Source organism: Labeo rohita, chromosome 16 (assembly GCF_022985175.1).
Source record: "Labeo rohita strain BAU-BD-2019 chromosome 16, IGBB_LRoh.1.0, whole genome shotgun sequence".
NCBI classification, from domain to species: domain Eukaryota; kingdom Metazoa; phylum Chordata; class Actinopteri; order Cypriniformes; family Cyprinidae; genus Labeo; species Labeo rohita.
Window position 1 is genome coordinate 36,101,218 of NC_066884.1, and position 19,290 is coordinate 36,120,507.

The 19,290-nt window shown below is 33.3% G+C and overlaps 1 protein-coding gene across 3 annotated transcripts in view; it reads right to left on the reverse strand.

The window, feature by feature from the left end:
• The window catches only part of adcy3a (adenylate cyclase 3a), a 38,870-nt gene that overhangs the window by 15,424 nt on the left and 4,156 nt on the right, over positions 1-19,290 (reverse strand). For 2 of the 3 annotated variants that reach the window (XM_051131174.1, XM_051131172.1), the window contains exons 2-9: positions 17,379-17,528; positions 9,958-10,088; positions 9,755-9,866; positions 8,381-8,508; positions 8,089-8,247; positions 4,845-5,010; positions 4,642-4,761; positions 426-568 (exon numbers count right to left, since the gene is read on the reverse strand). In XM_051131174.1, coding sequence (XP_050987131.1) covers positions 426-568; positions 4,642-4,761; positions 4,845-5,010; positions 8,089-8,247; positions 8,381-8,508; positions 9,755-9,866; positions 9,958-10,088; positions 17,379-17,480 — 1,061 coding nt within the window. In that variant the 5' untranslated portion in view covers positions 17,481-17,528. The remainder of the gene's footprint in view (positions 1-425; positions 569-4,641; positions 4,762-4,844; positions 5,011-8,088; positions 8,248-8,380; positions 8,509-9,754; positions 9,867-9,957; positions 10,089-17,378; positions 17,529-19,290) is intronic. The other variant, XM_051131173.1, reaches the window with a different exon arrangement.

The following is a 19,290-nucleotide window of genomic DNA, read 5'->3' on the forward strand; positions in this document are numbered from 1 at the left end:
TTATTAGACTAGAACTATTTAACTCAGTATTAAAATTTTTCTTAAGTAAAATTAAAATAATTATGTTTTCATAATCATTTATTGTGCTTTAAAAAAGTACACTTATTTTGATGTGTTGATTAACATACTAAATCATGCGCAAAGTACTTTACATTTTACATACATTTGGAGTTAAAATATTTTGCATGCACTAAATTCCAACTTCATGTGTAATTGTATAGCAGTATGCTTTCACTATATTTTAAAGACAATGGGAGTAATTGCATATAAAGATGTACTTAAGTCTAAGTTAAGAGGGTTAAAAATCACTCTTAAGTTCAGCCAACTGCATACACTATGAAATCAATTGTCTGAAAATATTACATTCAGCTGGAGCTTAAGTATATTCTTAAGTATATTATTTCCACTATAAGTACTGTACGTACGCCTGTACTGTCTCTCTCTCCAGCAGAGCTTCATTGAGGAGTTTATTGAGCTCCTGTTCGTTCTCCTGAGCGTCGATGACTCTCTCAGCCAGATCACGTAGACGCAACCGACGCCGAGGGTTTGGAAATGAAGGGTTCACCACCTACGACCAAACACACACACATTCACATATTCACATGCTGTCTGTTCTCTGTAATCTGCACACCTCACTTATATTTTCAAAAAACAGTAACCAAATACATAAAAAATGCAGGTGCAAATTATTTGTGACAAATTTTTAACAAATTTAATTTTTTTAAATGAAACAATGTATCCATATGGACGTCTTCTGTAACACACTAAAGAACCTTTTTGAGTCCTTGCAATAGGAATGAAACTTGTTTCTTTTATTTTGTCTGGAATCATCATGCTAATACATAGAGCCTTATGAAATCTGTTTTATTTTTTCCCAAATTCCATTTTATTTTTTTTCAACTTCCGTTTTTTCCCCATTTTAATTTTCTCAACTCCTTTATAATGGTTAAATTACATTTCATTAATCAAAAAGCATGTCTAATTAATTAAAATCATAAAACTTATACAATTTCACATCAATTTAATAAAGTTTTAACAAAAATGACATGCATAGGCCCATAAAAAGTGTTTTAGTTTTTCTCACCATATGTTTTATTGTTATCAAATTCTGTGTTTTAGCATGTCTAATTATTTGAACGCATACTTAATTTATTCGTATAATAGCCTCATGAAAGTTTTTTTTACCCTCAGAAATTCTGTGTTGTGTATTTAAAATGTTCTGGTTATCAAATGAAGGCATAAAACATTAATTTCATTTATCTTTTAATTATTGAAAATTAAGCAAACTTAATTTTTTGGCGAACAAAGGGGAGTTTACTATTAAAATTAAAACATGGAAGAAATGTTTTGTGATTCTACCCTAAAAATAATGTTTGTTTCATTGTAGTAGTAGTAGTAATAGTAGTAATATATTTCTGGCACAATGTCTTCAAGTTAAATCGGACTTTTATTTTGACGGGTTGCCGTGTCTACCTTTACATTTCTGTGTATATGATATAACGTTAGTTTTCCTAAAATGGAACGGTCAAATGCTCATGAAGTGACTCTCGGCAGATATTGTTCATGTATTTATGTCCTCACGTAGTGAGACGACAGACGCTGAAATCACTGCAAGCATCATGCGCGCCTCAGTGTGTGTAGTAAACAAAACCGCTCATCTGCTCCATTCATTAAAACAGAGACACGCAGAACATGCAGGATTCACATTTAAATGGTATTTTTGTGGTGTAATATTTACAGGTACTAGTCCATATTGCAGTTTGATGTAAGTGGAATGACCTACTTTTGATTAATTCATTCAAACTTTGACAAATTCTGTGACATTCCGCTTTATTCAGTAAATTCCGTCTTTATGATTGTATTCTGCGATGCTGTCCCCGTTTTCCGCATCGCGGAAATCATAGGGCCCTAAATACATGAACATACTGAAATATAACACTTAAAGGGCCATTTTGATATCAGAAAAGAATACAGGGCATCCTTGAGACCTATAAGTCAACTAGTTTTTTAGCAACTATTTGATTATTAGGAAATAATAATAATAAAAAAAAAGGCTTTGTTTTTTTCTGATTTGCTAAGAAATGCAGCTAGATTTTGGTATAGTTTGTAAACGCAATTTCTCGTCGATTTTAATACATTTAAAACATAAAATACACAGATAGAATTTATACCTAACAACTTGTTTATTATAACATTATTTCTAACATTATTATTACTAACACATTTATTCATGTATGCAAATATTTTCAGGGACTGAAACTGCTGTTTTAAACTGTAATGATTTAAACAAAAAAATATGCACATCACCTTTTTAAATAAGCATGTAATTATTTCCATTCCAATATCAGTTACATAATTATACAGGGCTTCTTTAAGACTGATTAGTCAACTAGTTAATTTTGAAAATCCCTATTACCATTAAGGAAAGAAATAAAATCCCACTATACTTCATTATTTTCCCTGATTCACTCAGAAATGCACCACATTGTGGAAATATAGTACTTTTTAAAAGTTTGGGGTCAGTAAGATTTTTCTGCTCACCAAGACTGTATTTATTGCATCAAAAATTTTGTAAAATCAATAATATTGTGAAATATTATTGCAATTTCAAATGTGATGTGATCTGGGAAAGCCCGTCAGATGTCACTCTTGGACGTTTTCAGGAAATTTGATCATTTTTTTCGTCAAAATTAGGTTTTCATTAAATTATTATTCTATAACATCTTGTCTATCATCTCTGAAAATATCTTGGCAAAATTCACTTGTTTAGTGCAGAAAAATAGCAATTTATTGCAGCAAGCAGAAATGACTGTGTCTTTCTCTCATGTTAAGAACGTGCTGTGGAGGTGCTTTCTCTTAACACCACAAAACAATTAACCTATCAAAATAAACCACGTAACATATTTAATAAAGGTGTATCAATGCACATTCACCGCCAGTTCTGTGCAAACTACAGCACGCAAGGTTTTTATTTATTTATTTTTTTATATTGTGAGATGGCGGAGCTCAACAACGCTGTCTGAATTACTGTAGCTGCTCACTTGAACGATCTTACTCGTCTCAATCTGCTCAATCCTGGTGATGTCAGTGCCCTAAATGATGTTATAATGAACTATTTCACATCCAGAGATGGAGGATTGGATGATGAAGTTACTAAAGAGGAGGAGTCTGATGACATTCTGTTTTATGCACAGTGCGTGAACAGTTGCGCTCGCTTTTCTAAATGTAAGCTACAAGGTACGCTATTCGTGCTATCTAAACATACAAGGGGTGATCAAAAGTTCAGAGACTATGCCCATGATAAAGAACGAAAAACAGATGTTAGTCTGTTTGTGTAATGATGCAGTATATATGCTCCTGACAGACAGCTCTCGTTAAACCCGTTAAGTGAAAGTAAAACCACATCTCACTCTAAACCCGTTTTTCTCAAAATTCCATTCCTGAAAATCACAGCTATCAGCACACTTACACTGCAAAAAATTACTGTGAATTCAATGGTAAAAAACTGTAAAAATGCTAGAGTAAAAACCTGTTAAATGGTTAATGGTAAAAGGCCATAAAATTTAGAGTGAATAACCGTAAATTGACATTCCCAGATTTTTTTTTTTTTTTTTTTCAATTTGATGGGTTTTTTTTGTTTAAATAATTCTTTCTTAGTTTTTTCTTAGCAGTTTTATACATTAGGGTTGTATGTTACATCTAATGTTGTTAAATGAATGTTTATTGCATTATTTCAGTTTCATGTGTTTTACCATGATGGTGTTTAGTGTTTGTGTGAATGACACTGTGCACCTTCCATATATGTTAATATTTAAAAGCTGCTTGTGATGGGCTTTGGTTCATCATGTGACTTTCTCATCACCACCTGCTTTTGGTGGTTATCAGTGTATTACAAAGGTACAAAACAGATTTCAGTACTTCAATAAGTTGGTACATTAACAATATATCAGTTACGGTATTTACCTGTAAATTTAAGTGAAAACCGTAAAACATAAAACGTTGCTACCACATTTTTTATGGTAAAATTCCGGCAACCACAGCTGCCGTTTTTTTACCGTAAATTGTATTTTTTTACAGTGTAAGATAGCCATAACTTTTGTTACGTTCAAGCTATGTTTTGAAAAACAGCTTTCATATGGTAGCATCACAAATAACTGTTTTCTATTTGTTCAAATGTAACTGATTGTGGTGATGGTTGAATTTTCAGCATCATTACTCCAGTCTTCATTGTCACATGATACTTCAGAAATCATTTTAATATGCTGATTTGCTGCTCAAGATCATTTCTGATAATTATCATAGTTGAAAACAGTTGTGGTGACCAATATTTTTGTGCAGACCATGATATGTTTCATTTTTCAGGATTCTTTGATGAATAGAAAGTTAATAAGAACAGTATTTATTTGACAGAGATCTTCTGTAACATAAATGTATTTACTGTCACTTTTCATCACTTTTATGCATCCTTGCTGAATAAAAATAATAATTTATTTTTAAAAAGTCTTGGGTTTTGAATGGCAGGGATGAAAGTGAAATCCCTTGGCACTTTAATCTGTAAGTAAGTAAAGAACTTCTAAAGTAAACAGATTATATTGGCTTTAGAAAATTTACAGATGTCAGTGTGTGAGATCATGTCAGTACCCGTGTGTCCAGCTCCTCCGGTTCCTCCGGTGTGGTACAGGCCGTGTGGACGCTCCCATTACACTCTGTAGTGTTGATCAGCAACGGAGAATTGCCGTTAGAAGACGTCACCGAAAGCTTCTGGAAAAAAACCAGCGGCGAGAGCGTGAGAATGAGAGAGACGCATAGAGACGCAAACGACAGAAACATGAAAAGACACTCACTACCCCATTGATGCCGTTTTTGCCCATGGGTCCCTTGGGCACCACCACCAAGTACGTCTCAATGCCCCTTTCCTTCAGGTATTCGCAGCGGTCTCCTCCATTCCCCGGCTCCACGTCAAACTCTCCATGCAGACACTCCAGGGTACTCTGGGAGATGTGCACTCGCCTACCAGACACATGATTGAGTTCAAACACAGCCTGAGTTTGTTAGTGACAAACATAACCAGTTGATTTACTCATTACACAATACTTGCAGACAGTGTTGCTGCTTAGCTGTGGAAAAAAAACTACAGGGCATATTAACTAACCGGTTTCAGGATCAACATCCCTGAGACTCGTTTCATAACATTCAGTTTAATAATGTTAATGCATTTGCCCTTGTGAGAAACAAGTACACTTCAACATACTTTTAAAGTACTTATTGCGGAAATAATGTACTTTACATTCATTTTGCACTTCAGACACTTAACTGCATGTTTTCTGGAATTAAAAGAAAATGTCTTATAGTTAAAATGTATATTAAATGCAATTAGCTGAACTTTAGAATGTTTTTGACCCACTTAAGTAGGACTTAAGCACATCTTAATATGTACTTTAATAATTAATTGAAAAATGGTTATGTATTTATGCTACACTAAAACATGCTTTAAACGTCATTTCTAATGAAACTCGTATATTATGTATTAAAATATATAAAAATTACACATTTGTAATTATGAAGCTGCAATTTAGTACATTTAAAATGTATTAACTTTAAAAGTATAAGTAAAAACATTTTTAAAAAAAAATGCATAGTTTTTAGTAAGGGAATGAAAGTATATCATGCTTTAAAACCCTGAAAATACACATTATTTATTTATTTTATATATTTTTCCAGATTTTTTATAATTAGTTTGTAAGACATATACCCTAGTAAAAAGTTTTACAATTTTTTTTTAAATGCATTTATTTTATGCTAAGTATAATTCAAGTCTGTTAACTTGTGCACAATGCACATTTTTTAATATTATGCCTAAAGTATGTTTAAATGTCACTGTTGATGAGGATTGTATGATCTTTAAATAATATTGGTGTTTAAATGCAAAATATTTAAAGTGTACCTAAAGTATACTTGCAATAGTTCCACTTTAGCACAATCAAATATACTTAAGGTATATCTTTAGTTGGACTTCAGCTCTACTTCTGCACAGTTAAAGTGCATGAAGCACAAATATGCCTATTAACAAACCATTACAGCATGAAAAACTGATTACTTTTTTCATCTGAAAGTTATGAAAGTTAAAATTATGCATATAAAATGATTTTATTTAATTATTTATTTATTCAGAGTATTTATTCTGAGTAATATTTAAAAATAAATATATAGGCTACATGATTTTGGACTGCTTTTGAGCAATATTAAGTTAGAATTTCAAAGGATTAATTTAAAGAATTAAATTCTGTTAATTCCAATGAGGTTAATGCAGGTAATTCTCAGATTATATGTTCTTATAAATGTCATACAATGATATATTAAAATAAAAATTCTCATCAGTATTGAAAAAAAAACTACATATATTTTGCTTCAGAGTTGCACTGTTAGATTTTTTTGATGTGGTTCACATGTAATTTGAAATGTCAAAGAATTTCTACATTTATTTCATTAATAAAAAAGGGATAAATGCAGTAGTATCATGATGAACATACAAGATCATGGATCATACATGATACACAATATGGATTTAGTTGAAAAAATATTAAGTTATGACCTGGAATGCATATATATACACAGTTGCGGTCATAAGTTTACATACACCTTGCAGAATCCCCCAATTATTTTACCAAAACAAGAGGGATCATACAACACGCATGTTATTTTGTATTTAATACTGACCTGAATAAGCTATTTCAGATTTAAAAAATGTTTACGTATAGTCCACGAGAGAAAATAATAGTTGATTTCTTTTGTGTTTTTTTGTTTAGTGATAGTTGTTCATGAGTCCCTTGTTTGTCCTGAACAGTTAAACTGCCCGCTGTTCTTCAGAAAAATCCTTCAGGTGCTGCAAATTCTTTGGTTTTTCAGCATTTTTGTGTATTTGAACCCTTTCCAACAAGGACTGTATGATTTTGAGATCCATCTTTTTCTCCAAAAAGAAATACGATGCATTAAGAGCTGGGGGTGAAAACTTTTGAACAAAAGGAAGATGTGTAATTTTTTTCTTCATTTGCCTAAATATCATATTAATTTATTTAGTACTGCCCTTCAGAAACTACAGAAGATACTTACATGTTTCCCAGAAGACAAAAGTTAAATTTGCCCTGATCTTCAAATTCATGAGTCCCTCAGTTGTCCTCAGTGTGAAAAGATGGATCTCAAAATCATACAGTCATTGTTGGAAAGGGTTCAAATACACAAAAATGCTGAAAAACCAAAGAATTTGCAGCACCTGAAGGATTTTTCTGAAGAACAGCGGGCAGTTTAACTGTTCAGGACAAACAAGGGACTCATGAACAACTATTACGAAACAAACACACACAGCTGTGGATCATTCAGGTACAACACAGTATTAAGAATCAAGTGTATGTAAACTTTTGAACAGGGTCATTTTCATAAATATGTGAAATATCTTATTCAGGTAAGTACTAAATAAAAAATAACATGCCTTTTGTATGCTCCCTCTTATTTTGATAAAATAATTAACATTTTGCAGATTCTGCAAGGTTTATGTAAACTTTTGACCTCAACTGTACACATATATATATATATATATATATATATATATAAATAAAAGTGTGTAAAGAATTATGAAAATGTACTTAAGTGGCCTTTTATTTCATTAACATTATATTATGCACAAATACAGTTTTTTTAGAATACACTTTTAAGATTTGAAGTACACTACACATTCAATACTATTAAGTGCCCTGCTTTGTTCTCAGTGGTGGCCCCTTTTTCTAATCGAGTCTTAGTAATGATCATGATGGATGGAGTCTAATAATCAAGCATATATCTAGATGTTTCCATCCGCAAGTTTCGTTCATGACTGCTGTGTTCCTGTATTCAAGTGTAGTTTATTTAAGGAGGAGTAAAGTTTACATATCTGACCTAAAAACCAGATGCATTTACACTTGTCTGAGTCACTTGTTTGTCTTGACTGTGTCTCACACTTGATATTTTCATAAAGGGATGTCTAGTGAATTAGTGGATGGATATTTAATGAATTTAACCAAACTCTTTAGTGCTGGTGAACGTGCACGTTTTTACCCTGGTATTCCTCCAGCCTCCATCTTGTTGGCCACCGTCACGTCAGTAGACCACACATCATACTGCCAGCGCTTCTGTCCGAGCACCCCGCCCAGAACCGTCCCAGAATGCACCCCGACACGCATGTCCACGTCCGTCTGCGTCTTCTCTCGAACGTATCTGAAATCCAGATGAATGTGTCAGATCTCATCACACTCAAGCACGCCCAGCTCAAGCTATTTAAAAATAATTGGCATGAATTAGTCACTATTTTCTATAAACAATCCTAAAGAGTTGAGTACGCATCACTCACGAAATGGCCTCAACCATGGCCAAACCCATCATGATGGAGCAGGCCGCATGGTCATCGCGGTAATCCGGAAGGCCACAAATACAATAATAGCAGTCGCCCAGAATCTTGATCCTCAGCTGGTGGTATTTCTGAAAGAAGAGCATCTTAGTTAGCTTTAAACTGCAGCAAAAATATGACTGCGTTCTGTATTTTTTCTTTTTTTAGTAATTCAATTGAGCACAACAACATGTATCCACTTTTTCATCTGCCTTGGTTCTGGAAATACTTAATTATTTTATTTTTATTAAAATAATATTAAATAAATTCTAAATTAAACAAACATTATCAGGGTAAATAAAACATACAAAACAAAGGTGGTGTGTACTTGGATACAATATATACATTTTCACTCAGAAATTACTAGTAAATTTCAAAAATAATCACAAAGAAAAGGCCAGTTATACATTTTAATTGAACTTTTTTTTAATTGAATTTTGGGGAAAAAAAACCCCTCAAATTTGTTAAAATGTACTTTTATAATCTTTGTTTTATTTACAACTTAAAAAAAGTTTAATTCCATTTTTTTTAATCAATTTTTTATTAATTCCATTTTTTAATTTCGTTTTTTTATCATGTTTAATTTTCAAAACTCAAATTTGTTAAAATGTACTCCAATAATCTGTTTTATTTACAACTTCAAAAAAGTTTAATTCCACTTTTTAATTATGTCTGATTAAAATTTTTACTGCATTTAATTCCATTTTTTTTAATTCCAAGAACATTTTTTATCATGTTTAATTCAGAAAAAACAGTAACACATTTTAATTGAACCTAATCCTAACCCTAAAAAAAAAAAAAAAAAAAAAAGGTTTGAGGGAATAAATTATTCATCCAATGAATCACTGCAAATTATGTAATCAAAAAACAAAAGTGCAGTACAATATATTTGCAAGTCTCTACTAATGCTGCATTTATTTAATCAAAAATACAGTAAAAACAGTAATATTGCAAAATATTATTACAATTTTTAAAATAACTGTTTTCTATGTGACTATATTTGTATAGTAATATGCTGATTTGCTGCTCAAGAAACATTTCTGATTATTATCAATGCTGAAAACAGTTGTGCAGCTGAATATTTTTCAGGAAACTAAAACTTTTTATTTTTCAGGATTCTTTGATGAATAGACAGCTCAAAAGAGCAATTACTTGAAATAGAAATCTTTGGTAACATTAAAAAATGTCTTTACTGTCACTTTTGATCAATTTAACGCATAATTAAAAGTTTCTTTTTTAAAAGGGATTAAGACCATTAGACATCAAAACCGATTTCGTCTTGTAAAATGTACTAAACGTGTGTTTAAAAAAGCATGTGTGTTGATAACAGTAACTCACAGCTGCTAGCTTGTCGAAACGGGCGAACAATTCGTTCAGCAACTTCACCAGTTCCTGCGCACTACAGGACGAGGACAGCTGTGTGAAGCCCACGATGTCTGCAAACAGAATACTGAACACAAACACAGTCGTAGTCAACAACGACATCAAGCTTCGCCCTCTTTTTTTTTTTTACTGAAACACTGCTCGTAATCGTAACTGACCTGACGTTCTCGTGCCGATACATGTACATCGTGTTGAACTGCTGCATCTCTTTCTGACTGGCTTCTTTCTTCTGGTCCTGAAGCATCTCGTCTGCGATGTGCTTGGGTAAGATGGACAGCAGGAGACGCTCCTGTATGCAGAAGAACAACCACCGGTTACACAGCCATATATTATCTACATCCAGGGGCGTTTCTAGGATTTGAAAACATCAGGGGCTAGTAGTGGTGGATGGGAGATTACATCATAATTACGTAAGATTTTGTTAGACACAGGTGGGTGAACCTGGATCCTTCAAGGGAGGTCTGGGGGCATGCCCCGCAGGAGAAAATTGGATATATTTTAAAGTTAAATTCATTAATCTGGTGCAGTTTGAGAGTTCAAAAATAAGAGCTATAAGTTAACCCATGTTCAGTGTGCAAACTGAACAAAGAAAAAAGGCTGATGACCTGACCCCTCTTCTGATACTCTAATAACATTGGATCATGAACTCACCGCGTGAGCAAAGTCATATTGGGCTTTCGATTAAAGTTCATTTGACAGATACTTTGCCAAAGCAGTGCCACAAAACAACATTGTTACACTATAAAAAAACAGTACATAGTAATCACTGCAAATAGCAAACATATCAAAGTATTATCACAAAATTATAACTTTACAAAAATATAGTACACAAATAAACTAATACATTTAAAATATATACATATTTGCATGCAAAAATAGGGCCCCACTTTTTTTTTCCTATTTTTTTTGTTTTAATTTTTCTGGACTCCTTTTTAATGGCTAAATTTCATTTTATTAATCAAAAAACATGTCTAATTAATTAAAACAATGAAACTTATACAATTTAACATCAATTTATCAAGAATAAAGTTATGTTTAGGGCCCTATGAAGCGTTTTATTTTTTCTCACCTTGTATTTTATTGTTACCAGATTTGTTTTAGCATGTCTATTTATTTATGCATAAAACAACTTTTATTTATTTCTACAACAGCCTTATGAAATGATGTGTTGTGTATTTAAATTTTTCTGGTTATGAAATAAAGGCATCAAATATTAATTTATCTTTTAATTCATGAAAATTTTATTTTATTTTTGGCAAATAAAGGGGGTGCACTAATAAAATATAAAAGATGGGAGAAATATTGTGTAACAAAGTTTTATTAATTTTTCAACAGTAGTAGCAGTAGTAGTACTGTAGGTACATACCTTTGACTGAATGACTGTAATGTATTTCTGCCACAATGTCTACAAGCTGAACCGAACTTTTATTTTGACGGGTTTCCCTAAAATACCTTTACATTTCTGTGAGTATATAACCCTGGTTTACTCAAATGAAACAGTGAACTGCTCAGTAAGTACTCTCAGAGCAGTTCTGGAGATGTTGTTCATGCATTTTTTATGGCAGACGCTGAAATCACCGGGAGCGTCACGCGCGCTTGTGTGTAGTAAAGGAAACCGCGCCTGCGTCGGTAAAATGCACCATTCATTCATAAAGAGACACGCAGAACATGCAGGATTCATATTTATATGGTGTTTTGCGGCGTAATAATTACAGATACTACCCCTGTCTACATCTGCAGAACTGATGGATATATTCACACAATCCTGTACATCAACCACCTCTTGCATGTTTGTTTGCTAAATACTCATTTGTTAATAGTTTCAGTTACTAATACAAAAATGTACTCTGAAATGAACACAAATTTTACAAATATTTATCAGGCATAATTATATTTTAATCATATTTAACTCCAAGAGTTAAAGTTTGCATTTCAATTTTGAGTTTTGGCATATATTTTTAGTTTTATTCCATTTAATTCAATTTTTTAAATTGTGTTTAATTCCAAGAAAATGTTTTTTATAACGTTTAATTCCAAAAAAAAAAAAAGATCAGAAAATTTAAATGTTAAAAAATTCTAAAATAAATAAATAATTAAATAAACAGAAAATCGTTTCCAAAAATTCTAAAATTCTAAAAAAAAAAAAAAAAAAAAAAAAAAAAAAAAAGTTTTTGAAAATTATGTTAAAAAAGGAATATTCTGTTTAGGCCAGCTATGTGGTGCCAGGTCCTGTTATTTATTTATGTTTCTTTTTTTAAGAAATTAATACTTGTATTCAGCAAGGCTGTATTTAATCGTAGTAAAAACATTTAAAATGTTACCAAATAAAAGCTGTTTTTTTTTTTTTTTTATCTTTCTATACATCAAAGAATCCTGATACAATGCATCACGGTTTCCTAACTCAACAGAGTTTTTTTTAAATTCTGTAACTCAACAGAAAACAATTTTTTTAATAATTTTTAAATATTCTGGATGTCCCAGGTCCTGTAATTTATTAATCCTTTAAAAAAATTAATACTTTTAATCAGCAAGGCTGTATTTAATCGATCAAAAGTGATAGTAAAAACATTTAAAATGTTACCAAATAAAAGCTGTTTTTTAAAAACTTTCTATACATCAAAGAATCCTGAAAAATACAATGCATCATGGTTCCCTCAAAAATATTGGGCAGCACAACTGTTTTCAGCACTGATAATCATCAGAAATGTTTGCTCAGCAAATCAGCATATTAGCCTGATTTCTGAAGGATCCTGTGACACTGAAGACTGGAGTAATGATGCTGAAAATTCAGCTTTGATCACAGCAATAAATTACATCTTACAATATATTCATGTAGAAAACAGCTATTTGAAATTGTAATAATATTTCACATTTTTACTATTTTTACTGTATTTTTATCAAATAAATGCAGCCTTTCTGAGAATATAATAACTATCGACAAACTTTTAAATGGTATTCTATATGTGCTAAAAAAGTTTAGTCAGCTTTTAGTAGTTCACAGCTAACAGACATTGACTGCCCTTTAAATGGTTAAAGAAAATGCAAATTAAGCTCTTGGGGAAAAAAACGCACAAATATATGTAAATTTATTGGTCAAATATGCTCCTTGACGCATCGACGGCACTAACCATTAACTGAAACTCCAGATGGCGACCTGTTAACATGTCCACTCACAGCAGGCCGTTTCAGCCCAAACATATTTCACACGTGAACACGTTAAGCGGCTCCGCTTTGACCGGTGCGCCATCGACGTGATACGACTCTGACATGACAGGCAGGACGACGCAGAGCCCTTTAGTGCACGCGCACACACACACACTCACTGCCCACCGCTTCTCCTCCGACACATTCTAGCACTCCTACACACACACTCACGCGTGAGCAGAGGAGGCAGCTGACGACGTATCAGGTCAGCGTATTCACCCGAGAGTCTGACAATAAAAGAAGATAAAGGTTGGGAAGGATCAAGAGGAGGGAGTCGCTAGTGTGATTACAGCTGACATCGTCTCAGGAGGTTGGTCGCCATGGTAACCTGCCGTCGCCGGATGCTCCTTGATTGGCTGGCGGACCCCGTCTCCCAGCAGCCCCTGCTCCTCCATTAGTATTCAGGGAGTTTCTCCTCATATGCTTCTTATCGGCCTGTTTTGCACTCTCTCTCTCGCACACACACACACACACCTATTTCTCTTCTCAACTTGTAGTTAATAGGAACCGTTTGCTCTGTAAGTGTCGCACTGACTGCTGAATCTCTGCACATACACAAATCAACGGCACGACGACTCCAAAAGCATTTTCTGTCATCACAAAAACTGAAAATGCCACGTCACACACTCTCAGCCAATCAAGACATGTCTGATGTTTGATAGACAGTTTTGTGGGGTGGGATTTTTAGCCAATCAGATTCCAAGATGGGTGGAGCTACAAGATATGACATCACAGGCAAACATATCAGATGTTTGATAGACAGTTTCGCAGGCCAGGATTTCAGGCCAATCAGATTTCACAGTGGGCGGAGCTACAATGTATGATGTCACGGACAAACAGACCAAACGATTATCAAAAGCTGAAGAGAGTTATTTTATTTTCATATAACATTATGAAGGTTCTGCATGAAGAAATCTTTTGACTTCACGTGAAACTTGTTTTTGATTGTGAAAATTTGCAAATCAGCAGTAAATGTGACTGTATTTGGTAAATTCGCTTTGTTCCGCTATGAGGGCGAAAGATTTCCTCAAGCTCGGTTCGGGTTCAAGTTTGACACGTGAATTGGTCACGTTGATCAACAGAAAGCCGCTTCATACAACGCTACACAACTGCAAAAATTTGCTAATGTGACTGCATCTTAAAACCAGGAATATGCCTGCGTGATTAATCAAAACTGAAACTGCAATATGGCTCAGCACAATTATCAATATTTAATAACAGATAATAGATATATGACCTGTGTGTTTCTGAGTGAAGCGCAGCACTGTGTTCAGTTACACACGAGCAGCTCACGCAACTTAGTTCACAATAAATGATGCTCTACATAAACATTTGGAAACCAAACGTGTGCCAAATGTCTTGCCAAACATGTAATGAGAAGTGCTTATCGACAAAAGAGAAGCTTTAAGCACTTCCTGCGGTTTTCTGTCAAAATAAAAGTTTGACAATGAGGACATCAAGACAGATGTTAGTATTCTAATTTTACTGCTGAAATGTAAAATTGAAATATTGTCATATTATTTATTTTTGTTTTGTTTTGCAGTGAAATTTTTAAAATAGTAAACAAGTATTAAATAAATTATTATTATTATTATTTAAAAGCCATATTTATATATAATCACAAATATTTTAGTCAAATTGTGAAGCACTACAAACAAGCACAGCAAACCTGAATTTTTTTTTTTTAAAGCACAAATTGCAATTTTTCAAAATTCAGATTGCAAGCCCTATTTAGACAGTATTTGTTTCTTATTAATGCAACCCTTTACTTACATAAGGTAAACATAAAGCTGCTTTGTTTATATTATTACGTATATAACTGTAGGTCTATAACATACATATTTTAAAATTGTATTGCATATCTGGTGCTGCCATACACTGTAAAAAATGAATCATGGGTCTTGTAATTTTCATTTTAAAAAAGTACGGTGACAATTAAAAATAGTGTGTATATTTTATTAAGAAATTGTGGTTCAGTGTTGCATAGAAAATACTAAAAACTTTTCACTAATAAAACTAGATATGTTTGAAGAGTTCAGACAGAGCAAGACAAGATGAGTGTTTGGGATTAAAAAGCATTTAAATTGTATTTTCATGAAAATAAAAAATTATTGCGCTAGATAAGACCCTTCTTCCTCAGCTGGGATCATATACAACCTCATTTGGGATCGTTTGAAGTCGCATTTACACTACATTTTGGAAGTTCAAAATTGGGGCACCATATCAGTCCATTATATGGAGAAAAATCCTGAAATGTTTTCCCTAAAAAAAAACAATTTCTTTACCATCCAACACATGAACATCTTGGATGACAAGGAGGTGAGTACATTATCTGTAAATTGTTGTTCTGGAAGTAAACTTCTCCTTTAATTTTAAGAGAATTAGCTCAGTTTTGCAGTTTTATTTGGGCAGTGATTGTTAGTTCCCAGCATGCTTTGCATATGAGAGAAATACTGAAATTAGATGCTACTTCATATGTTTTTGAGTACAGGAAAACATCTATTAATGTTTAATGGTATGTTTGACATTTGAAAGAGTTTCAGTTATGTTTAAGTTTTTATTGTTACCATTGTGCAGAAGAGTAGAACTGGATAACTGCATGTACTGAGGCATGATGCTTTGTTCACTGAGCAGTAGCTTTGCTAATGCTAGTGCAGTAAAAAGTTTTTTCCTGCTTGAGCTGTCTGTCTGTATACAGTCTTTTAATTAGGTTCTGAACTCCAGTCCTCAGGAACCACTGCTCTACACATTTTGTATGTTTCTGAAACTGACACACACAGTTCAGTTCACGGATCTTTCTAATAATGAGCTGATGATCTGAATCAGGTGCATTAAATGAGGCAGACATACAAAATGTGCAGAGCAGTGGGCCTCGAGGACTGGAGCTGAGAACCACTGTTGTAAATGTACAAAATAACTCCATAATAAGTCCAAGACAAAAAGGCCTTACTCAAATTCACAGACTTTTAAGAACCAACTTAAAAAAAATGAGCACATTTAACTTTTAATATTAAATTCATTGTTTCATAGATTTTACATGATTTATTCAGGTAGATTCCATTAAAGGGGTCATCGGATGCAAAGTTCACTTTTTCATGTTGTTTGAACATTAATGTGTGTTGGCAGTGTATGTACAAATCTACCCTATAATGATAAAATCCATGCAGTGCTGGATGTAATAATGAACATAGTGGTCGTCATTTACTCCCCACATCTGAGCCGCTGAAGATGCAGTGGATTACATTTGTTTGTAAAGGGAATGTGCCTCCCGATCTACATATATCCGTCTATGTTCAGCAGAGCTGATTTTGGCAAGGTAAAAAGGGTGTTGTTTTACACAACCATTGATTAATTTTTAACCAAAGTATATTATAGACTTTTCATTAAGACCCTAAAGAATCATATCAACTTATGGAAAATGGGCACCCAATGACCCCGTTAAAAAAAAAAAAAAAAAAAAAAAAAATCAAGCCTTAAAAACTAATCAAAAATAATACTGTTACCATAATTTTTTTAGTAAATAAAAAAAATCTACTATTGTTCTTGTAAATACTTTCCAGAGTTTCAGTATTTTTTTCCAGTAATAAGTATGCCTGCAAATTACGGTGAAGTGCAACAGTTACCGTAGAGTGTTCAGCAGTGGTCAGAAAGGATATAAACATTGAATTTTGAATTGGTTTCTTCTTGTAAACTCAAAGATGTGGATTCGGACAGCAATTAAATTACCACACACCCTTAATGTTTGTCAAAAAACAGTAGGTAATTCGGCCAGGGATTTTTACGCGGATGGTGGGAAAAAACACTGGTATTCTGGATTTGAACGGAAATAAAAACCCTTTATGTATACATATGCATGTATTATTCAAAGGTCAAGTGTGCATGTGTTTTCTGCACAACTAATAGCATCAAATGGAAATGTCTAGCTATGCTGCCAACTGAACACTATCTTACTGTATTCTGAACACTGTACACATTGAATGTTTCAGTATATAATGCCTTCTACTTTAAGAAACAGCATGCACACATTGTGCAATGCTTCAAACACTAGTATGCAGCACCTACGACCTCACTACACTAAATGTTTAATTCACAGATTTCACCTACTTATCATCAAGGGGTTGTTCATGCACAGAAAAAGTTTATGAATTCCACTTTCCTATTGTTTTCCTATGTAAACCTGCCCTACGACATCTGTGACCGCTGCTCTTGACTCTCACGTCTTTCCATGACGCTGCATTCTAAAATTGTGATGCTCAAGTTAAAAGTTCAAGTTTTCAAAACATATCTCAGGATATTGCATCTCCAGTGAAGGAACTGACTGGCCAGCATTAAATTCCACACACTCATGTTGGTTTTGTCCGGTTGTTTCTCTCACCTGCTGCTGACTTTGCTCCTCCATGTTGAGCTTGACCTCCAGCGACTGCCGGGCCTCTAGAAAGGCCTTGCGGTGTTTGCGGTCGGCCATGTAATACGACATGACGCCCACTGTGATGGCACATAAGTAGATCACAATGTTGGCCAGCAACTGCAAAACAGAACAGCACCATCATGACTTGACAAACGAGCCTTCCTCACCTAGCATCTGCTTCTTTCAGACCACTACTGTACTTATTGGCAGATATAATACTGTAATATTTTTTAAATCAGCCGCAAAAGGGGCAGTACAACAAATACAACCATTATGTATAAATGCTATATTTATTTGTATTTGTCAGTGTTTTTAAATCAACACAAAAAGGCAGTACAACAAATAGTACCATTATTTGTATATATAATTCTGAAAACATAATAATAATAATAATAATAACTGAATAACTAAATAAATAAAAGAAATATTGTAATGGTTTTAAATTAGCACAAAACAGCATTACAACAAATAGTACCGTTACGTATATAAATACCATATTCATCAGTAGAAATAATTTAGAAAACATAATTAATCATCTTCATGGTTTTGATTTTGGGGTGAAACAGATGAAATTGTTCTTTACAGGTTTCATGAGATTCACCTCTGTGAGCCATTGATCTCCAGGTTCTGTCTCTGTAATGTATTTGAATAAACTGCTTTCTGTGTTATGCCTCTCGGGGCTGCAGTTTGTACCAAAAACAGTCTTGCTGAGTAAGAAGAGCGAAGCACCTCGGCTGGACACCCACCTGCCGGCCCTTCTGGCCCCGTCACCATCTTATGACTGCAGTGACACAAACACCACTCAAGCAAATATCAGCTTACTATTTATGATCTATTAGCTGAATCTGATGAATTCATGTCCAGTCATATTTGATCCCAAAATCAACAGAAAATATCTTACGTGATATTATATCAAGAAGGCCAGATTTTCTGCATTTTAACATTATTTTTATGACAATTAAGCATATAAAGGCAAAACAATAAACGCTACCATGATGTGTAAATAATTCACAACGTAATTTCTTAAACTGTTGTAATAGTACTTGGGATAAAAAAATATGTTTAATCGTCTTGAAAATAACTCGACATCAACCTGATGGTGTTTTGGTTCAGAGGTTTAGCGTAATTCAGAGGATTTGTAAAGAAACCCTTCATGCAAGCCTAAATTCATGGAATGAAATAAAGGTCTGCGTCTGTTAATATCTGTTGCACCAGAAACGTCCACGCTTTTCTTATAATGCAACACAGAACCATTTTGTCGTCAAGTGGAGACCAAAGGGCAACTCTAACATACGACATTATCCACTCGCACAGCCCCTCATATGAAAAGTTCTTTTTCTTCCTAAGAAAAGAAATGTGATCGATTGTACACTATGTCAGAAATGTTAAACAAACAAAATCAAAAAATGAACAAGGCACGAATGTGATCTGAATGTCCAGCTGACTCAGGATTTGATGCCTTTGATTGTAAACATAGCTATTTTATCGTAAGTCAGCTGGTTAAAAGTTAAAAATAAAGGTTTTCACAGTCACAGAAAAATCATAGTTCTTAAAACAACCTCTTTTTTAGTGTGAAGAACATCTGAATAATCTAAAAAGCCTTTTCATGGATGTTAAAGGCTCTTCATGGAACCATCAATGCCAATAAGTAAGCTTTAACATGATTTATAAAATAATTATTTTATGGTAACACTTCGTTAATGTTTGTTAACGTATTAATGAACACACAGCATTAACTAAAGTTAGCAAACAACTTGTGATTTTATTATTGCATTAGTAAATGCCGAAATTAACATGAACTAAGATTAATAAATGCTGCAGAAGTATTGCTCATTCTTAGATCACGTTAACTAAAATAGTTAAATAAAGTGTTAACAAT